The following is a 23,526-nucleotide window of genomic DNA, read 5'->3' as shown; positions in this document are numbered from 1 at the left end:
TACTTCTCTGTCCCCTTGAGGTCTAGATTTGGAGGGTGGTCCCCTTCAAAAGTCTGTGCTGCTTGGGAAATGTCCTTGAAAGATTGACAAACCCTTGTCTACTGCCAGAGGTGTTTGTACCCTCACAAAGCTGGGCCCCAACTGAACTCCCTTCTTAGTTGAGGCAATCTGTATTAGAGACTGTATTAGTAGCCAGTGTTCATCTGATTCCATGAACTCCTCTGAGGCAAACCATCCCTGTCACTATAAAGCTGTTGAAACAGATGACCTGGCATATGACATTCCAAGTATGAGAAATGAGAGCATTTAGGGATGCTAGAAGATGATGACTGGTTAAGTGAAACAAAAGCACTGAGATAACTCATGGCTGTGGAGCTCACATACCAAGGAAAACATGCCAAGATTAAACCCAGAAGGATAGTTTAGACCCACCCTTCTCTCTGCTCAGGAAAATTCAAGCCACAATGTTTAATGTTCAGTTTAGCTCTATTTTCATATGAAACTTCCCCAAGTGAACACATACAACTCCCTCCTCACCTCCTCAACTCTTTGCCCTCTATCCAGGGACAATATGAATTAGGTAGTCGTGTGCTTATGTGGTGTCTTTGAAAGAAAGAAAAAAGGCTTTTCCCCACCTGTAGAATTAGCAGCATCTGGACAATGGAAGGTGGGATCTTTGTCTGGACCAGGGGAAGAATTTCTTCCAACTTCACTTTTAACAGGACCAAGTCTCTGAAACCAAGAAGGGCAATTTGGCGGATGGTCAATTCCTGACCCTGAAAAAAAACAAAAAACATATTGGAAAACATATGCACAGTATGTACATAGCACAAGTACACACACATGGGCACCCTATCTTGCAAGTTGCTGTAATGGTGGAGCACTCATTAGGGAATTTCTAGTGCTCCTCAACAGCATATCTGAGTATCACTGCTTTACCCTATTTCTGATCTAAGTGGCAAACCCTCGGAGCTCTGGCTTCAATCCAAATCTAGTGGGAGTCAAGCAAAAGTGAGCCACAATCTCAGCAAGAGGTGCGATGGTTGCAGTTAGGGTGGGCAATGTGAAGCCAAGGGCTGCTAAAGCAGTTGTGCTGCCACTCAGTTGTGTGGGGTAACTTTGCATATGGTGCACCTGAACTATGCCTATTTCTGATCTGTGTCAGATCTCATATTTAATTCAACTTTTAACTTTGGAAATTGCCAATGAAAACACAATTTAATTAATTACTTGGTTATCTCTTCAGTTTGGCCAGAGCATCCCATCCAACTCTGTCTATCAGGATGAAGAAAGCAGAGGCTTTGGTTTTCCAATATAAATATTTTTTTCTTCCCAATATTCTTTTTTTTTTGCATTAATGAGTTGTTAAACCTTTTTCATGTGCATCATCAAGATGTCAAAATATTTCACAGCACAGCTCTTACACAACAAGTTAACCTAATCCAACACTGATGTTATGGTTAGCCTGAGCTAGGCCTGACACAGCTGCTAATCTCCTGCACCATCAAATCAGCTGCAGCAAAGGTTTAACTGCTGACATTTTTCCCCCTCTCCCTTGTCCTGTCTTATGTGGAGACTCCCCAGCTCTCTACTGCAAGTTAACCTCTGCTCTATGTTCTGCTGTGGGATCATTTTACAACCTCCATCACACACCCAGCGAAGCAAATCTGACTGGTGGGAATAAATGCCAGTTAATCATTAATTCATAATGGGTTTAATGCTGCAATTAGCAATTACATCAATATTCAAATAAGACCTATAGCCGATGGCATCAAGTTTGGCTTGGCCATTAAACAACTGCTTTGCTCTCTTAAAACATCAGAGTGTTTATTTGGAAATGTGCTGCTCTCAACACCCTGGCAAAGGACTGAATCGTATTTTTGCAGTAACAGGACACTTTTCCTATTTATTTCATTTAAGCAGTTTAATACCTCTATTTAAAGTAAAAGCACCACAAGATACCAGGGAAGAAAGGTGATGCCTTCTTTTTCTGCCCATGCCTAGTACAGCAGTCACTTTGACCTTAGTATCTCAGTGGAAGGCAATGACCTCTTTAAACTGTTCTCATCTATATGGGAAAGTTAGGTCTCCGGGTGGTTTAAGTTCATATCACAGAAGCCATAATTATGTCCCCACAGAGGCAAGGAAATCACAGCCTAGTGATGTATCAAAACTGACTGAACCCTCACAACAACAAAAGGCAGCTCCTGCAGACCGGTATGAAGCAACTGTGTTGAGGAAAATTTGCAGTCCAATCATCAATGTACTGCCAGATACGGGGACAAGTACAGTTTATTTGTGTAAGAAAGGCACTGGAGTGGGATACAGCTGATCAGGATTCAGTTTCCAGCTCTGCCACAGTTTTTTTTTGTGTGACCCTGGGCAGATCACTTAGGCCCAGATTGCTAAAGGTACTTAGGTGCTTAGATTTCACCATTTTCAAAGGCAGTTAGACACCTAAAGGACCTGGCCCTTCCATTTCTCTGGAAGAGACTTCCAGAGAAATGACTTCCTTAGCCTGTAGGATCTTTTATGAGCAGCTCAGATATTAGTGCTCCAAACAAACACCAAAGGAAAGTCTGTAAATAAATTTAGAAAAGGATGTCAATATTTTAATCAACAATAACATCTTATTTTAAGAAGCCACACAGCACTGCGGAGACTTTGGCTCAATTTCTCTCTAGAGAAAGAAACCCATTCTGTTGGTAGGATGCCAAAGCCCTTAGGGTCAGTAAATGTCACTGCTCAGGGAACCAAGGTATCTCTACACTACACTAAAGTCTTCAGTGGACAGACATATCCTTACCCTGTTAGGGTAGGCAACTCCAGGTCCCCAAATTAAGCACAACAGAAAAAGTGCAGACCTCTCTGTTGCATACTTTCCCCTAGCTCCACCCTAGTCCCTTTTCCCCCCCAGTCTCCTCTCCCACACATGTGCACATACCTTCTAGCATCTGCAGCAAGGAAAAAATAAAAACAAATACATCAGAAAGGTTTCTTTATACAAATCCTTAGCCCTTTTAGGAAATGCCAGCTTTAATAGGATAACAGGAAAGGGCAGCCTTCAAGTCTTACCTGCTGACTTTCAAGTGATAAAAGAAAAAAAGGCAAAAGTATCTGCTCCTGGAAAGACCATCTCTGGCTACAAGCCAAAAAGGAAGGGTTATACTAGATTTTCCTCTCTTCCCCTACTGCAGCTAAGGCAATGTCTGTGCCAGTTAGATTTTTAAAATTTCAAATTGTGGCTTGGACTAAATGGCCTTCTCATACAAGTAGTCCATACAGTGTTGACTGTTATAAAATAGGTACCCTGGGGTAGACCACAGTGTCTTGACTTCTGTTTCATTTGATAAGACCTGTTGATTTCTCAGCCACTGGGGTGCCTCTGGCTCCACCAGGGGCTCTGCCTTTGGCACTTCACTGACTCTGCAACTTCAGTGGCTGGTCACCAAAGGCTGGTTGGCATTAGGGTAAATCCAGAGTCTAGTAAATCCAGGAAAGCATTATCAAAGGAACAAATGAAGGTATGTAACTTCCACTGCTTTTAATTTGGAGATGGGACCTTGACAAATCTTCCTTGGCACCTCAGATGTTTTATTAGTAAGGGGCCACGTAGATAGGGAGAAACCAATGATGCCACTTTAGACCTATTTACAAGTACTCAGCAGCTGAGTTTAAAAATGGATCATTCTTCAGAAGTGCATATAAATTCGTTTAGCTTAGTTTTTAGCATCAGAAATTCAACTGAGAAACTCTGAATGAACATATTTAGCACTTTTCTCCAATCATGAGAAATTGGAAAACGTTCAAGAAGTTCCAAAAAAATGCGTCTTTTGGTTAAAGTGAAATTCTTTACATTTTGTTACATTACCTCTTCTCCCTGCCCTCAGGTTGTATGTTAAACCGGTTTACCTGAACTGGGTAGAATATTGCTTGGAGCGTAGGAAGGGTCTCGGTGAAGAAGTGATCCCAGATCTGAGAGAGGAGATCAATGCGATCTTCACCTAAATGTCAGGAATTTGGACAGAGAAAATCCTTTTAGCCGCCAGGTTAATGTCTCCAGGCTCTTTGTCCTTCCAAGTAAGTCCTGTTAGGCTCAAACTCCAAAACAGCTAGCTTCAGCTAAATTTTTCTTTGAATGACAGGGACAAAAGCCAGTGAAAAGCCAGTCAGAAACTGCTGAGATGTTCACAGTCCTAAGAGCAGTTCTGCCCCAAATATTAAACAGGTCATTTACAGTAAGAGGCCGAAGTATCTCCTTAGACTTAGGGTCTAGATTCACAGGCAAAGAACTTTTCAGTTTTGCATCTAATAACCAGAAGCTAATGTCCCGTTATGGTCCTACTGCAGCAGCTGGGAAGAACCAGCAGGAGCCAGCCACTACTGTATGTTTTGCAGAGGCTGAGTCAGGAAGACTGTGCTGTACGGGTGGCTCTTTGAAGAACATTAGTTCTGATATTTTTGCTGTCCCAAACATGGAGCCATAAGTCACAGACCCCTTGTGCACATAAACGTCCATGGATGTGTGGCAAACTAGAAAGCCATACACGTGAGAATTTCTCTTCTACCAGAGTTTTTCATCAGACACCCGGCAACTCAGATTTCCAAGTGAAACTTGTTCAGTTGTATCAATCTGGACACAACAAAAGCCCCTAATATTGGATCATTAAAACTACAGACTGAAAGCCATGCAATCTAGAAACCTCCTCACAAGAATGTAACTTGACCACCAGGGGCCATAAGGTGATACATTAGCAATCATACAGTTGGTGAATGTAGTAGTGTAGGGTTTGGGGGGGTTCAGTTATGAGAATACAGAATTTACAGAACTGCTTATCTTTCCAAATACTTAAGCTGTGATCTCCAAGCTACTTAGGGTAAGAGTCGACAGCCTACAGCTCACAGGCCAGATCCAGTCCACCAAGGCATTGGATCCAACCTGCAGAGCTGGGGCCTCAGCAGTAGTCAGCAGTAGGGGGCTTTGCCCACATCCTGCCATGGCTGGGCAGCAAAAAGAAGCAGCAGCAGCAGCCAGATCCTAGTGCTGGCTTGTCTCAGACCTGAGCTGGGGCATGCTGCTGGAAAACATTGCTGATGCTGATTGCTAACTTAGGGCAGTGGCACTAAATCTTTTGGCCCTCCAAGCCAGGTAGTCTGTCTGTGGGCTGGATTGGGCCCTATGTGCAAGATCGGAGCCCATGCTGCCCCTGCACACCCCAATTAGGGCTCATGCTGCCTTGCCCTAGCCTCACATGCCAAGATCAGCCCTGCCTTGCCCTGCACGGCCAAGCTACAGTGCTATGTGGACATATGGCTTTATGGTGGACTATGTGCAACATGGGAGCTGCAATTAATGGTGTCACTGCTCCCCTGCTGCCAAATATTCGGACCTGGGGGTAGCCCTACAGGCCAGATTACATGGCTCTATGGGCCAGATCTGGCCCACAGGCCAAGCATTCAGCACCACTGGTTTAGAGGATTTGAATACCCAGTGTCCCATTCTCTTTGGCAGCTTTGGAAGCTCAACCTTAAGCCTGTATGTAGCAGCAGTATCAGTTCATGGTACAGAGACTTTAATATAAGCTGCATTTCCTTGGAGTGTTGCCTATTAGCACCCAAATGTTTTCACAAATAAAGGGAAGTTTTACAAAGCGTCTGTTTGTGCTTTTATGTTTCCCACAGATTGTTCCCCTGGCACTCCTGTAGCACAGCGCCCTTGCGAAACGAGACTTACAGAAGAGAAACTACACCAGTCTAACAATTCTGCAAACAGGATTTAAAGGCCACATCCAGATGAGCATGGATATTTGGTTCCCCAGGGACAACCAGCAGTGGGACACCTTGTGCCACTGCTAGTTGTCTCCAGGGAAAGCCCACGCCATGCGCCATCTGGCATCCGTTAAGTTACCCTGGGTGGGGTACAGGAGGCTGGGACCAGCACAGTTGCTGGTCCCAGGAGCCTTATCCCAGGTCCTGGGGGCCAGGGAAGCTACAGCCATGTCGCTCCTGCAGCTTGGACCCTGCCCGACAGCTAGAGTGTGGCTCTGGCCAGCCAGGCTCCAGTTTTGGGTGGTCTGCACTGTCCCCGCATGAGCTGCCCTGCTTTTTTACTGCACAGGTTTTTTTGACCCCTGAATCTCCACTCCCCCAGACCACAGTGAAAGGCAGCAGCATGGGAAACACCTGAATGTGCATGGCTGTGCTCATCTTGGACACAGCCATAAAGAGTAAAGGCCCTATTGACTTCAACAAGATTGTGAGGTAGGGTTTATGGAATCGAGTCTTAATCTGTTTTTTAACCACAGTGAAAGGGATATAGCCTACCCGCCCATCTGCCTCTGAGCCAGTGACATATTTAGCAGCACTGGCTACTGAGTGAAAAGAGAAGGATGGAAATGTATGTGGTTGAGTTTCAGCATTTCCCCCTCCCTCACACCCACTCCCTATAACTATGCTCTTGCTGTGTGGGGGGGCTAGAATTAAATGCTCCAGAATACTTTCTCTCACAAGAGAGGGAAATGGTGTATTTGTTTTAGAGGTCATAAATCCCACAGAAATTAAATGGAAAGTTTTTAAGACTGTATCTAGGAAAACAAAGTAAAACTGGAAGTTCTGATTACAGAACACATGCACTGAACTAATAATGGTGCCGTATCCATAGCACAGGCATTACTTCATCATCTCCAAACTGATCCAAGAGGTCCCTTTGTGGAATCAAAACTTACAGTGAAGTGTGCACAAGCAGTGACAAGAAGCCAGATTCCCTGAAATAAGAATTTGGATAGTTTTATAAAAGATATATCCATTTAAAAAAAATAATCTATGGGAAGAAAAGAAGAAAAAAAATCCATAAATGATCTGAGTCCTAACTGCAGCACAGAGATCGTTATGTACCATGTCTACAATACTATTTCAAACACAGGCCATATAAGGGAGCATATTTGCATCGTTAGGTAGGGGGGGTTGCTATTAAACTAGAACAGAAGAAACCATCACTCTTCCCAAGTAATTCCAGCAGCCACAAGCTGCATCTTTACTTGTACATGAAATTGGGTAACTCATGAATGTGTGACAGACTGGAGCTTAGCTTTTTAAATCTGAATCACAAATTGCAACAGCTTTACATGGAGGCATTAGGATTTGGTTGGTTGGTTTGTTTGTTAACTGATCAATGTTTGTTGAGGAACTGGTAGCTAAAATAAATACCCTTTTTTAGGACACTGAACAGAATTTCACATTTAGCTTTACGGTATAGTCATATGAACAATTTAATGCGAGGAGAAAAAGAAGGTGGGGGGTGATAGCTGTCCATGTACATAATTTTATCCCATGGGAAAGGGAAGCAGTTTAGCTCTCAATGACAAAGCCTGGGCAAACAAAAACATTATCACAAATTCAAAGGGGTTGGAGACATATCCAGGTGTCTGCTGTTACACAGTGGTAAGTGAAACCAGGACAGCTTAGTCCTGAAAGAAATAGGGCTAAGCTGCTGCAGTTTAGCTTTCACTTACAATAGGATAAGACCAGACACATTGACAGTAACCATAGAGCAATAAATCCCCAGCCCTATTCAAAATTGTTCGTATGTCCATAACCATACTCTGCATATTCCATTCCTTCCCTCCCATCCCGTCCCATCTCTTCATCTCAAAGAGGCAAGCAGTACATTAAGGACGCTTAACTGACTGCCTCTTATGAAGCACACCAGACCCTGGGAAGGGGGCAACTGATGCTGTAGCTCATGCACTGGATTGCAACTGCTCAAGTCCCACGAGTTCCTTGTCAAGCTGAGAAATCAGCTTAAAAGAGAAGTACCAACAGTGATGTGAGAGTATGTGAATTCATTGGTATTTAATAACCTATATAGAGAGGGTTAGTGGGGAGGCTGACTCGTGATCCAGTTTTGTGCCCTCTGACTGGCAAGTGGCAGTCTAGTTTTCAAAAAGGAGAGCTGTCCATGCCAGTCTGATTGAGCAAACCTATAATAAACATGACTTATCACCACAGACCAACCCCGATGGTTGCTCTGCCACTGCCCTTCCCCCACCAGACATCTAGATGCCACAGTCCTGATTAGGAACTAGTGCCAGCAGCTAACAGAGCCACCTGCTCCTCGCATATGGAAATATCAGTCTCCACTGAATTTTCATCTTCATCCAGGTGCAACACACATTCCTCTACATTTGCACAGTGCCTAGTAGTTAAGCATTCAAAAGAAAGGACACAAAATCACTGGCACCAAAGTTACGGTCAGAGATATCACAACCCTTTGCCTTACAACAAATAGTTTCAAACCATCTCAAGGTATTAGGCAAGAGCCTGAGAGGCTTAGTACTCTGTCTGAAAGAAGTACCAACATCAAAGAGCTTTAGTAATTGGGTTTAAAACTGCATTTCAGAAAGATATTTGAACCCTGGTGAAGAAAAGGACTAATGGGAGAGTCTTGGATGTACCTCTGATTCAACATAGTCTGACATCTGCCAAGCAATGTAAATGCTTCACTGCAACCTCACTCCCAAGGGGGAGCATGGACACCCTGTCCAGATAGGATTTTAAATCTTCCAGCCACATAAGTACTTTGGAGATGGTATTTTTTTCCCCACAAGACATGCCTCTCAGCTGTCCAAACATCAAAGGGTGACTCACAAGGGCCCATCAGGACCAAAGCAGTCTCTCTGTACTTGCCTTCACACAGTTTAACCTTCTCCTCTATAAACAGCAATCCCTTCGCAAGGAGCTGGTTCTGCCAAGAGAGAAGAAAGAGACATGCATTTGCCTTTTCCAAGACTTAAAATAAACATTCAAGACCATGCATGGTTATGCATGGTATTTACTTTACATGCAGGAACCTAAAAATTAGTCATAGCCTCCCAATGCTGCCATCTGAGTGGGTCACATAATAAAGCTCACACAGGCCAACTCGCTTGTCAACCGCAGATATTTCTGTGCAACAGAACAGGTGTAGAAAAAAATCATAACGTTTATAACACTATCACACTTTACCATATTAGGAGGAAGAATGATTTTGGATTTCGGCTGCAAGACTAGGAGTCAAAGAGAAGTCTTCTGTAAGAAAAATAAATCACTAAAGGCTAGATTTATGAAGGCATACAAGTACCTACATACATCTTCAGGCATCTAAATATCTTTGTACATCTCACCCATATGTCTCTACATTGTCTAGGTTCCCCATTTGTAAAAAGGGATTTATAATACTTATCTATCTCTTAGTGCTATTGGGGGAAAGAAAAATTAGTTATTCTGAAATGCCCTGACCATCTCAGATGGAAATAGCAGAGAACTATAACTAACTGTTAGCACTTCAGAAAAGCTGGGCCCCGCCACAGCCATTACATGCTGTTTTTTGGGCTCTTTGGAAACGCTGCAATATCAGAGCAGCCCTGAATACTCAGGGACATGTTTTTCATGATGAAATTGTGTCGCTCACTGCTTTATTTGTTCTTTTCTAAATGGCATAACATCCCTGCAACCTGGTACAGATAACTGTGCAGAGGTCACAACCTTCGTCCCCAATTCTTCTTTAACCAGTCTTAATGTCCAGTGCACAATATTCTACCACTGAGACAGTCCTCACACCAGCTGGAGCCAATGGCCTTCCTACCACATACTCAGATCCACACCGTCACTCCGGATGCCTGAAATGCTCTTGCAGTTATCTAATAGGGTGCGCTGGATCATGAGGGTAGCAAAAGGTTACAGCATGAATCAGCTCAAGCTAGGAAGAGAACAGCATGTCTCTGCATCCTCCAAAGCCAAGAACAAAAAAAAACAATAAAGGACTGTGGTACTGCTGATCACATCTGTTGCTTTGTGACTCTTTCCTTTGTGCCCTGCTTCTACAGTAAGACATAGGCTTGCAGAACAAAGTCCTATATTTAAGTCTAGGGCAGGATAGCCCTTGAGGAGTTAAGTTGAAACCCATGAGTTCCTGCTCAACCACTGCTCTCACTATAACAACAGCTGGGGGCTCCAGACTCCTCCTTCCTCTTCCTGTCCCTGCCCCAAGGGGTGGCATAGCACTGCAAAGCATGGGAGGGCATGTGGTACAGCAGTGGGGAGGGGTGCCCACATGGGCACATGATGCAGCAGTGGGAGGGGTACTGACACAGATGTGTGGTGTAGTAGAGTGAATGCTAGTGCAGCCCACAGTGTGTACAGCCCCTGACCACTTGGAAGTTGGACAGCCCTAGTCTAGGGAAACATGGGGGAAGGAGGGGGTCATTTTTGTAATGTTGTTAATAAAATAAGTTCCACAAGTCTTCAGCAAAACAGATGGAGACTGAGGGTGTGAAGAAAGATCTGCATGTCTTATTAATAAGGCAATGTCTGTGTGCACTAGCCTAGACAGGCGGGGGGTAGGGGGGTAGAATTTATTCTTCACAATGCTCTCAAAGTAGCAATAGCGTGAAGTGCTCCACTAGGCAAATCTTTTTTTTTTTTTAATTCAGTACAGCAAGCAGCTACTTTTGCTCCTGATGAAAAAGTCACATTTCCCCCTTGACATCTTTGTCAACATTTCAGACTGAAACAATGAGCCACTGAAAGAGCCAACAGCTCATAACTTGCATATGAGAAGGCCTCAAACCACTCCATGCAACAGGAATTTGCCCCCAAATAAAGGATCAAATGTTCTCAAGGCAATGAGGCTGTATGGGATACAAATCAAGACAGAATTCACCTCCAAAATATATATATGCCAGGAAAAGCATGTTAGAAGAATCATTTTTAGATACAGGTCCAGTTAATGCAGTTTACTTTACAGACATGATCTATGGACAAATGCTTTAATGCACATCCAAATGGGAACACAGGTGGAGTGTATACAGCCCTCATACTTTATTATTAATAACACAGTAGTAGTCTCTAAGGCAATGGTTCCCAGTCCTGGGGTTGCAATCCCATTTGGGGTTGTAACGGTAAAAAAATGGGGTCACAAAGACAATCACAGATTTTCTCTTTTAAAGGAGAAAACAGCAGAAAATGGTAGGCTTCCCCTTGAAGGATGGCAGAGTTCCAGTCTGCAAGGCGCTGCTTGGGGCTGGGAAGAGCAGGAGAAGAGTGATCAGGCAGGGGGGTGCCACATGCATGTGCGCACACACACACATGCACGTGGCAGCCAGGAAGCATGAAGAGCAGCTCCGGCAGCTCCTTCCAGGTAAGTCTATAGTTGGGGGACAAAATTGAGGTCCCCATGGTGAAGGAAGGAGGAAGGGAGTGGGGCAGCGCTGGGGCTGGGTATGGGACCTGAGGCCAGGGCGGGAATGTGAGGCCAGGCTAGGGGAGCAGGATGGAGCCATGGGAGGCTCATCTGGGGGCATCGGGGGGCTGGCTCCCCGCTGCTGCATGCTCTCCTGGGGAGACACTGGGGGGGGCATGTGCCCCCCAGATTTGTGCACAAGGCAGAGGTGAATGTGAGATGTCTGTTGCAGGCTTGGTGGTCCCCACCCTGCTGCCCTCCCCCCAGGGCCTCCACAGCAGAGCGGAGCAGGAAGGCTCAATACCACTGCTGGGAGCCTCACACTGGCCGCACTGCCATGGTGAGGCACCCCCTGCTCACCCAGTAGCAGCGGCGGGTGCAACTTTCCACTGTCACCTCCGCTGCCACTGCAGGGGGTGCCTCACCCTGGTGGCACAGCTGCTGTGGGGCTCATGGCGGCAACACCAAGCCTCGCTGCCCTCCCACACCAGGTCCCACCTGCTGGGCCGTAGAGGCCTCCATGGGGAGGCCAGCAAGGCAGGGAGCCCCGAGCCTGCAGTGGGCAGCCCACATCTGCCCCCACCCATGGGCTCTCTTCCAGCCATGTCGCCCACAGAGCAGAGCACTGGCAGGGTCAGGGGCCTGTAGGTGGACAGCCAAGGGCATCTAGGGGGTGGGAGGCTGTGGGTTGGGAGTCAGAGGCCATGCTGAGGAAATGGGGTCATGCTGAGGAAAAGGTTGAGAAGCATTGGCCTAAGGTTTGGCTTTTGCTAGTGTACACTCAAAATAGTTTCCGTGGACCAGCCTTTGCTACCTAGTCCCCTCCTGGTGTGAACTGTAACATATGCATCAAAACTGACCAGGGTAGTTCTGCTGGTTTGTTTCAGGGACCTGAAATTGTCGATATACATAGGGGCAAGTATGTGAGGAATGGAGCCCTAAGGAGTTTCTGCAATTGAATTTTTCATCTATTTGCAAATGAAGCACAAATGACTGTCGTTAACGTTAGTTAAAAAGTTCCAAATGCTGATACGAGAAAACAATTCTATAGCTAGCAGAACCGTGGTTCTTATGCCTCCGGTGGTTCATAGCTTTCAGCTTAAGAGTATTTGACTTTCTCAACGCTAATGATATTCTTTACCCTCTCTACACCTCCGGTTCACACCAAAGTTGGCAACATTAGGAGAAACTCATGACAAATGTATTTTTAAGCACTGGAACAACCAGATGTGCTTTGAGCAATCAGATAACGTCGTGCTGAAATGACAGTCTGCACCCATTCGTACTGTAACAAGCAAGATTGCTAACCAGAATCTGTTAAAAATCTTCCTAAAGCTGTTTTTGAAAACCCAAAACTTTCTGTCCAACTAGGCTGAAATTTTCATTAGAAGTACTTGCTTTCTGCTTCTTTTTTTCAACAACAACAACAACAACAGAGATTTCCATGGAAAAATAATTCAATTTTTTGCCTTGCTCTGTTGTTAAGAATCAGTAGAGATGAACATTAGCAGCTGCAGGGAAAGCTGTTCAAATTTTCTCTTCTAGGAAGGACACTATCATTGTGTTGTTACATTTTTACCAAGTTTCCCTAGCAGGAGGACATGACCTTGGAGACAACGTGTTGGCTTGTTGGGATGCAAAATTCAGTTTGGACTTGTTTAGCAGAATATGGTAAAATTGTCTATTGCTTAGGTCTTCACTGCCGAAAGATACAAAAAAGCCTTTCCAAGCACTCCCTTCTCCAGATCGTGCACTCAGCCAGGTATATTTGCATTATGAATCTAATACTCTGTAGTTTGCTGACAAATCCATACAACCTAATAAACACAGAGTGAAGTGAAGGTTTGCAACAGACTGCTACATTACACAACTTGATCCTGCTTTTTACCTGGTTAGTACAGGCAATATAGCAGGACATAGCCTGGGGAAAAAGCAATCTAATACAGTTACAAGCATGACCAAATAAAGACTTATACCTAGGGACATCGCTTGAAGGACATCGTTTTATATGAAAGGGAACTTAGCTGGCTTCTAATGTCCCTTTGCTACTACAGCAGGATTGTGTGCTAGGGTCAGAGATAATTCCCCTTCCCAAGAAGCTTTCTCCTCATCCCCACAGTGAGGTCTTAACCCTGCAGTTAGGATGCCACCGGCTGTTATGGCTGTAGTGATGGAGGACAAATATGGCATTATGACTTCATTGTGGAAAGAGGAGACTGACTGGAAAAGAACAAGGCCTTGAGTTTACCTGTCCCAAGCACTTAGAGAGTTAAGCAGGTTTTTCTTCTCAAGAAAGATCAGCTGGGCACCATGTGTTTTCCTCCATATCGGGTGCATCTACACAAGCAATTAACTCAGAGCAATAAACTCTGGCACAGTTTGCACCAGAGAAAACTGCTCCCAAGCCCAGTATTTACGTGTGTGCCCGTGACCACGGCAATTTGAGCTGAGAGGGAGCAGCCCTGGACTGGTAGGGGCACTGGGAGGTCAGTCCTGGGCTCTGGGTCGCAGCATCAGGTGGTGGAGGGGCTGGCTGGGGCACGAGAGTGCTGCAGTGCAGGGCTAGCCACCTGGCAGCCCTTGCACCATTGCACCCTCATGCCTCAGCCAACACATTCACAGTTTACTTGTGCATTGCAGCACATGTTAACGCTCTACCATAAGACAGTACTGTCCCAGACAATCCTATCCTACTGCAGAGTTAATTAACTAACTGTGCCCTAATACTGATTCACATCTAGACTGTGACACTTTACTGCAGAGCTAATTAGTCAACTCTGCAGTAAAGTGCATGTGTAGATGCACCCATCATGTCTGTGGAGGGAGCTCTTTTTTATAAGATCTCTACCATTAAGCCTTGTCTGATCTGCTTGGAAGATATTTATATAAAAAAGGATCCAAAAGTGAGTCATGTGCCAATGTGTAAAAAACAGCCACTCTGCAGGTGACAACATCTTTCGCCTAGCAACAGGACACAGACTTTTTTTTGTTGCTGTTTGTTGGGTTTTTTTCCGCCTTCCGTGAGGGGAAATGAAGCAAACTTCTCCAATTGTATCTGCACAAGGAATTTTAAGTTGGCAGATTGCCACTGCCTAAGCTGGAAATTGGCTAGGATGTAACATTTAACACCCAGAGTCTTACAAAAAGTGTCAGGGGAATCTTTAGACACCACAATCAGTTTCAGATCTTGTCAAATAGACATGCCTATGCCCATATCCCTGAAACGTAGGTAGATGTGGAGGAATTTTCTAATTAACCAAAGAAAGAAGCAGCCATCCTCCGATGTACCATGCCATTTGAATGATTTCAGGAAGAAAAAAAAATACTTTTCAGCACCAGACATACTGGTTATTTCTATTAATCAGATTGAGATAGCCACAAAACATTCATTAAAAACAAAAACCGTTCAAAATACAAATATCTTTTTTTCACAGCAAACCCAAAAATCTTGGTTTCTTTGCTGGAGGAACAAAAAAAAGCAATATTTCACAATTTCTGAAGTCCAAACCTCCATTTCTGACCAAAACCAGGTTTCAAAATTCAGTGCTAAGCATATGATTTTACAGATTTTGTAGCAAACTTTTAACAAATGCATGAACTTTCACAGAAAGCAAAAATAGCACCACTCAAAAGTGTTTGCCTAGGATTTTTCAGCAAGATGATTTCTGGTTTCGAACAGTTCTAGGCTGGAGCTGGGCACCTTCCTACTTGTGGAGATGCTTTAAAGCTGCAATTAGGCTGGTGAGGAGGGCAGGAAATAGGTGCTTATAGTGTCTCAATAAAGCAGACCACATTCAGAATCGGGAGAGAGATGCCAACAATCTCAAAGGGGCTCATTTAATGCAAGGAAATCAGAGAGAGAAAGTAACAGATGTGAGTAAAAGAAGAAAGCGTGCCGGGCAGAATAAATACACTTCTCTGAGGGGGCATCACTGTAAGAATCTAGACCACAATCTTTCAGGTCTGCAAAAGCTACAGGAAAACTAGACAACACTCTAGCCCACACAGTTGCAGTTAAGAGTAAAATGACTGGGCAGGTCTTGCATGTCACGAAATTTCACATTTAGTTTTAGTGGTAACCACCACCCACAATCCAGAGCCCAATGGTATATTCATCAAACCCACAAACCAGCCTTCTGCCAGAGTTAAGGCGATAAGCGCTCTTTACTTTTATCTGCACCAGGCAGTATTAAGCCTTCTATTAGATTCACATCCCAAATGCAGCTTACTGGGACTGATCTGCCTATTGAAACTCTTTACCTTAACAGACCTGGACAGCTGCTAGAGTCTCTGGGGAAGCAGCCTTAAAAGAACTCAGTTGCAAAAAGTACCAGATGGAGGGGACCTGGATCTGCACGAACAGGATTAACTTGGGATCCCGGCCAACCCGCATAAAACTGCAATAATAAAGACCAATCTGCCCCTATAGGCCACTGCAGCTACACAGCTGAACTCAGTTAGAGAAAAGGGTGAATTCTTCCCTTTTTAAGTGACCTAACTACTCCAACCAATAGCGGCCATAGTATTTAGTCAGATAACGGTCAGCTATATCTTTATCTGGTTGGAACATGCACATCTAGACAACCAAACAATCGCTTCCCTTCTTCAATGTAATAGGCAAAACAGAGCGTGTAAAGGAAAGTAGTATAGAAATCTAAATTTTGCAACATGAACAGAAGCAAAACACAGGACAAAAGACTATTTCTGCTACTAGCAATGCTTTACAAAGGCAAACGTTGCTTGGGAAGGGATCACAGAAGGAAAACAGATAGTTGGAGAGACTGTAAATAGGATAGGGAACCTTCTGCTTCTACTGCTGGTTACTAGGACAAACCTATCCGGGGCCTTTATAGTTTATTAGTATTCTTACTCAGCACCTCAAGATTTTAGCTTTGTGTGGTATTAACTTATCTAGCTGGATGTATGGTACAAAAGAGATGAAACATCAGATTAAGAGCTACAGAAAGTTTAAGCCAACAATATTTTTTTCCCTTTACAATACATGAGCCTGGGAAAGAGGGGACAAGACCTCCTTTTTTGAACAGCTCCATTTTGCACCTGTCTTTTTTCCTTAGAGACCTGTACACTTTAATGGACACTTTATTATCCTGTACATTGGTTATCCACAAGACCCTGCAACACACCACAGGAGACTAAACTTAAGATTTGGAGCAAGGTCCCTGCTGCTGTATCCCTAGTGTGACAGACTGGAAACTTTGCAGCAGCTTCATCTGAATTTTAAGCAACTTAAGATTTTCATTAAATTAAATATGAAACTATAAACCATACAGCATGTGTCCGTTCTTGATACCAAGACTGTAACCAGCATTTTTGGCTCAGTGTTGTCAGTACACCCCAGTTTCTGTACTAATGACATATAGCTATAAATAGTTGTTTGGGTTTCTGCATCTCAGGAGGAGCCAGTTGTGACAAGCACACTACTGGCTAGCTCTTTCTACTAAAATGATCAGCAGTGAAATTGTTAACATTTATGTTTTCATTTTTAGGTTTCAAAATTACTACCCATTGGACATGAGTAGGGAGAGTTCCTCCCTTCCGCTGCCCAGCAAAGCCATCAGTTCAGGCTATCTGAAGACTCAAAAAGAAAAGGTATTGATATATCAATTTGCAGCAGGTTCATATTTTCTTCAAAACCAAAAGGGCTAGAGGGATTATAACTGAAATATAATCTGAAGCCTTCAGTGTGACAGAGAACATGAAGTACATCCATAGCTGTAGAATACAGAATACCAATTACAGTATTTAGTTTTTATGTTCATAAGTCACTGTCAACATTGTGGCTTGCTCTGCTACTATTGCTAAAGAACCAGGTTTGTAACACATACCTCCTTCAGAATCAAACACCTGAGTTTCCATTGGGGTCTTTATAGAAGTGGGTGTAGATCTACTGTATTATACTTCCATTTAACTACAAAACAGACTAACACGGAGGACCTGGGGCTTTGGTAACAGAGATAAAAATCCTCCTAGATTCTATGAAAATAATCTGAGAATTATGAAGAAACCCAGTAGCTCGTTCTATTCTTGAAATTTAGAACTGGTCATTTCCAAGAGCGCTGGTATAAAATTACTTCTGAGCAACCAATTCAAGTGAATCACAAAGTTAGCTTTGTCTTTGAATGTGAAGTCTGTTCCATGGAAAAGTTCTTAACCTTCAGTGGTTAGAACAATTCTTTACAAAATAATGTAAGAGCCAGTACTCTTAACTCTGGAAAATATGATTCAAAAGTTATCTTAGCACTTACTAATGGGAGCCTCTATTCTGTAAAAAGACGGTAAAATAATAAAAGTAGCTTAAACATTTGAAGCATTGGTAGATTCAATGAGTTGTTCTACTTGCTACTAGAAAAGCATGCACTTGCACGTAAGAACCTTGGGAGAAAACGGGTCTGTCCTTATGGAAAAAAGAGGAAGGAGAATAAATGGCGTCTTGCATTTGAAGAAAAACAGCAATGTTAGTTCAAAGATTAATAAAGCTGTCTTCCTTCTGTCTTCCGTATTCCCCATTCCTGTGCCTCCGTGTTTCTTGTTTAGGGATCTATAAAAAGTACTGTCAACTTTTCAGAGCATAGAAGTGCATATTGCTGAATTTCATTAATACAGTATTTCAGTATAGAGTGGGAGAAAGACCTCTTATAATAGCCTACATCTCACTTATCCCCTTACAGCAGGGGTGGAAAAAATATGGCCTGCAGGCCAGATCCAATTAGATCTGGCCTGCAGGCAGGCACCCACCTGCCATTAATTGTATTTGACCCAGCTGGCAGCTGCTCCTGCTGCACTCCTTATGAGGCTGAGTTCCACCCACCCTGTCTGGGGTGGCAGGTGCTGTGCTCCCAGCCTCCCTAGCCCTGGCCAGTGGGCATAGCTTCCAAGCAGGGCTGCTCCTGCAGCTACCTGGGGAACTGCTGGGCTCCCCCAAGCTCCAGAGCTCTGGGCAGCACATAGAGAGGGAAAGTTGTGGCATTAAAGAGAGTGGGACAGGGGGCATGCTCTGCTGGCAGCTCGCTTTGGTCCTGCTCGTGAATGGCTGAGTCAGGGGGCACATAGATGAAGGTGGGGGGTGTGAAGGAGCTCAGCTGCTCGCAAAGCCCTGCTGGGCAGGCATGGGACAGGCAGGAAGGGTAGGAGCAGCAGTAGAGGCCAGCGTGGGCTTGGCTGCAGCCCCGTGGCATGGGACAGCCAAGTGGGGTGGGAGCAGCAGGAGCAGGAGTCAGCGTAGGCTCAGTTGCAGCCCTGCCAGGCAGGTCTGGGATAGAAGCCAAGTGAGCCAGCAGCGCTAGGCTTGGCTCCCCCCACCTACCCTCTCCTAAGGGCTTCCCTTGCTGCCTGCTGGTGCAGCTGCTTTCCTGCCCCATTGAAGCATGCTGCAAGCCAGACAGGCAGGGCTGATCCCTTGTCCCCACCTCTGCTTAAGGAGAGGCTGGGCTCAGCCATGTCATAAACAACAGGTAGGGAGAAGCCCCTCCACATGCACACACCCAACCCACACCCCAGCCACACACACCCCAGCCACACCCCCCCCCATCCCCACCACATCTACACACACACTCATACAAAACCCTCCACATGCACCACACCCCATCCGCACACCCCAACCCTCACCATACCCACACACACACCCCACCCACACCCTCCACACATATATGCCATACCAACATCCCCCCCACACCCTCGTACCCTACCCCTACCATACCCACTCCCCCCCAACACACACACACACACCAACCACATACTCCCTCAACCACAAAACCCCTACTCCCCTGCTACACAATATGCAAGAGTAAGACTTTATTTTTGACAAGAATGTTGTTAAGTCACTTTTTTGCACTGGTGCCATGACAATCAAGGCCACAAGTCCTCCTACGTATAAAAGCATATAGAGCTGTTGTGGTTAAGATGCACCAATTTCCATGGGTGACTGGTGCCTCCTGAGTCTGGGCAGGCATGCAAAAAGCCAGCATCGTCGACAGGGATGGAGCTGGCAAGCACCCGCAGATACAGCTGGTGGCATCAGTGGCATGGACGGTCTGGTCAGGGGGGGCACATGCCCCCGCCCCCATGCCCCCTGACAGTTGCCTATGCCAATTTCTATACCTGCTGACACAAAGAAATGGCGTGGCTATTATTATAGTCAACCACTCTTGACTCTGCAGCCTAAATGGACAGATACCCACTTTATTGCTGCTAGTTTGGTCAACTAGGAACAACCTTTGCAACAAATCTGAATGAAACTTGAAATCTTGGTTCTAAAGTTAGAGCTGTCACCATATCTGTATTATAATAGCATTGTAAAAAATTAACCCCATGGACTTCAATGGCAAACAAGCCATCACATTTGAACTGGTACAGCTACATCAGTATACTATAGCTGTATCAGTGCAAAACAGACTCCCCGCCCCGCTCCCCCCACCCCGGTTCTAGGTAGGAAGACAACTGGAGTTAGGTGACCCCAGAGAGGTATCATAGTAGCTAGGGTCAGGAGGCACCTGATCAGATCATCTAGCCTGACCCCCTGCCACAGGCAAGAATGAATGCTGGGTTCACAAGACCCCAGACAGGTAATCATCTAACCTGTTTTTGAATTTGCCCAAGGTAGGGGCAAGGACCACTTCCCTAGGAAATTGGTTCCAGATTCTGGCCACCCTAACTATAAAATATTGCCTACTGATCTCTAACCTAAACCTATTCTCCATCAGCTTACTACCATTGTTCCTTGTCACCCCAGGTGAGAAGGGGAAGAAAAAGGTTCTACCTATTTGCTGATGATGTCCCCTGATGAGCTTGTAGGCAGCCACCAGGTCCCCCCTCAGCCTCCTCTTGCCGAGGCTGAATAGGTTCAGGTCCCCCAGTCTCTCCTCATAGGCCCTGTCCTGCTGCCCTCTCACCAAATGGGTGGCCCTCCTCTGAACTCTCTCAAGGCAGGCCACATCCTTTTTAAAGTGCGGCGCCCAGTACTGGACACAGTACTCCAACTGCAGCCTGACCAATGTCGCATAGAGGGGGAGTATCACTTCTCTGAACTGGCCTGAGATGCATCTTTGGAAGCATGACAAGGTATAGCTGGCCTTGCTGGCTGCAGTCTGGCATTGGCGGCTCATGTTCATCTTGGAGTCAATAATGACTCCAAGATCCCTTTCCGCCTCTGTGCTTTCAAGAAGGGAACTCCCCAGCCTGTATGTATGCTGTGGATTCCTTCTCCCAAGGTGCAGCACCCTGCATTCATCTACGTTGAACCCCATCCTATTCTCGTCTGCCCACTTTTGTAGTCTGTCTAAATCTAGTTGCAGCCTCTCTCACCCTTCAAGTGTGTCCACCTCACCCCGCATCTTAGTGTCATCAGCAAACTTGGACAACATGCTTTCAACCCCCTCGTCCAAGTCGCTGATGAAGATGTTAAACAGTGAGGGACCGAGGACCGAGCCCTGGGGGACCCCACTGCTCACATCTCGCCAGGTTGAGTACAACCCGTCCACCACTACTCTCTGGGTGCACCCCATCAGCCAATTCTTTACCCATCCAACTGTGCAGGCATCAATGCCACAGTTGCTTAATTTATTGATGAGGATGGGGTGAGAGACAGTGTCAAAGGCCTTCTTAAAGTCTAGAAAGACTATGTCCACGGCGACACCATCATCCAAGGATTTAGTTACTTGGTCATAAAAGGCAATCAGGTTGGTCTGGCAGGACCTGCCTTTGGTGAACCCATGCTGATTGCCCCTGAGCGTGATCTCCCCTGCAGGCCCCCCACAGATATGCTCCTTGATGATTCTCTCCAAGAGCTTCCCAAGCACTGACGTGAGGCTTACAGGCCTATAGTTACTTGAGTCCTCCTTCCTCCCTTTCTTAAAAATTGGGACCACATTAGCTAGTTTCCAATCCCCCGGCACCTGGCCAGGTGACCACGTATGCTCATACAGTCGGGCCAAAGGCTCCACGATGACCCCTGCCAGCTCCCTCAACACCCTTGGGTGGAGGGCATCTGGACCTGCAGATTTAAAAATGTCTAGCCCTTCCAGAAGATCCCTAACTACATCTGCACTGACCGAAGGCCTGACAGAGCTATCCCCGAGATTGTCCCTACCTCTGGTAGGAGGGATGTCCCAGTCCCTGTTCAAGAAAACAGAGGCAAAAAAACTGTTAAAAATATCAGCTTTCTCGTCTGGCATAGCCACAAGATTACCATTTGAGTCTTGCAGGGGCCCTACATTGCCTGGTGCCCTCTTCTTGCTCCCAATGTACTTGAAAAAGGACTTTTTGTTGTCCTTAATCCTGGACGCTAGCCTGAGCTCCATCTCTGCCTTGGCCTTCCTACATTCCTGGGCTGAGGAGCAGTACTCCTCCTTGGTGATAGCTCCTCCCTTCCACTGGTTGTACGCCTCCCTTTTAGTCCTCAGGCATTGCTGAATGCCCTTGCTGAGCCAAGGGGGTTTCTGAGCACTCTTACCCCCCTTGATGACTGTCTAGCTTCGAGACAAGGGCCATTGCTTCCTCTGTATTAGAACATATGAAGTGCCAATTCTGACAGTGGCCTTCAAGTGAAATATCTGTCACCAAGCTCTGCTATTAAGATATTGCACGCTTTTGTTTGAATTCCAAGTTTATTGACTGATAGCCCTGGTACCAGATTCCCTGAAATGCACGCAGAATAGGCAAGGTTCCCTCTGCTTGCTAATAACTTAGCCCTGATCTGGATGTCCAACCTACAAGGATGAGAGGGTCCATTAAGCATTTGTTCTACTGTCAAGATGCCCAGTGAGTGTCAACTAATACCACTGGTGTACATCTCAGCCTACAACCTGGAAGAGGAAAGCTGTATATCCTGTTACTAACCCTGCAGGTCATTGACTTCCAGGACTTTTACACTTGGTTCACATAATACTAGTGCATCTTATTAAGAATCAAAAAGAAAACTAGCCACTTCCAGAACAGTTTGCCTTTGAATATTGTACCTTCCAATCAATGCTCATATACTACTTTACACTGCAGTTTCTAGCATGCCTTATTGTTGGTAACATTAAAAAAAAGCCACCTCCAGTTACACTAGGTTTCCATTCAGAGTAACCACTTTATACTATGAGCTCAGTTTCATTAAGCATTAGTTTCACAGTTGCTAGAGTCTTAGCTCACGTTCTAGGAAATGCCCTGCCATTAAGTGAAGGAAAGGGCTTTCTTCTTCCAGTAAATGAGCTGTGTAGATGTGGTCTGACAAGGTGAAACATTGCACTGGAGTTTGTTTCTCACTCAATAGCACAGCATGGGTTTTTTTGGTTTGTTTTTTGGGGGGAGGTTTGTTGTTGTTTCTTTTTAAAGCCTTGCAATCTAATACCAGTAGGAAATGAGACCAGGCGGTTCTTTTTCTACTGCTGGCACAGTACATGGGCTGCTTCAGTCACCTCAGGAAGTATTGCAATTTTCCTCTCTCTTTTATTGGTAGAGAAAAAAAACAACACTGAAATTCCTGTTGCTTTCAACAGCTTTATTTACTTATTTTTGTAATTCTGCCACTGAGTGACTGTGGCACTAAAATCCAGCAGCATTCTCCAGGAATCATCTAAAACACGTTTTTATGTGGTTATCTGAACCACAACATATAGGGATATTATTAGCTAATGATAATTACAATTATTCACATTTGCGACTAATCATCTGTTCCCCAAGCTTTACATTTTTGATCCTCCACAAACTGGAGTTATATTTCTGGAAGCCAAACAGAAACTATGACCAGACTGATTTCTGCTGATAGGAGAGTATTTCTGCCATGCCATTTGAGCTCAGAGAGAGGCTTGCAGCCACTATTCCCAGTTTATTTTTAATAAAGTTACACACACAAAAACTGAGCATGTGTCTTGGAGAGAAAATCGACAGCATACATTTATTTAATCCGGTATTGATAATGATAGTGATGGTTAGCCTTTATGTAGCTCTTTTCATCTGGAAATAATTAATAAACAGTAGTTAAGAATCAATTCTATTTTGCTGAGAGAGGGATGATCTATCAAATTGCATTAAGCAAGTAAGAGAGCCAGGAGTGCGTCTCCTTTTCTCTCCTACTCCAAAACCTCCAGCCCACTTCTTTCAGTACTAAACTGCTAACTCAAATCCAAAGTGCAGCATAAAACAAAGGCCCAGTCTTATATTGGGGAGGTTGTGAAGGGTATTCCTTCCTAAACCCAGCAGGTAAACTGCCTGTTGCACAAAAACACAAGAGCTGATAATCCCTAAATTAGCAAATATATGTATGAATTTTACTGACCCTGTGGCAACCCTATTTTAAAAAATCCACT

At 44.9% G+C, this 23,526-nt stretch overlaps 1 protein-coding gene across 1 annotated transcript in view; it reads right to left on the bottom strand.

Annotated features, from left to right (window-relative positions):
- Positions 1-23,526, bottom strand: part of PRR5L (proline rich 5 like) — a 60,655-nt gene that overhangs the window by 10,704 nt on the left and 26,425 nt on the right. The window contains exons 5-7 of the mRNA XM_006269610.4: positions 8,686-8,743; positions 3,913-4,004; positions 636-776 (exon numbers count right to left, since the gene is read on the bottom strand). Of these exons, the coding sequence (XP_006269672.2) occupies positions 636-776; positions 3,913-4,004; positions 8,686-8,743 (291 nt within the window). The remainder of the gene's footprint in view (positions 1-635; positions 777-3,912; positions 4,005-8,685; positions 8,744-23,526) is intronic.

This window comes from Alligator mississippiensis, chromosome 2, assembly GCF_030867095.1.
Source record: "Alligator mississippiensis isolate rAllMis1 chromosome 2, rAllMis1, whole genome shotgun sequence".
NCBI lineage: Eukaryota > Metazoa > Chordata > Crocodylia > Alligatoridae > Alligator > Alligator mississippiensis.
The sequence above is the reverse complement of the archived record's forward strand: the minus strand, read 5'-3'. Positions and strand labels throughout refer to the sequence as shown.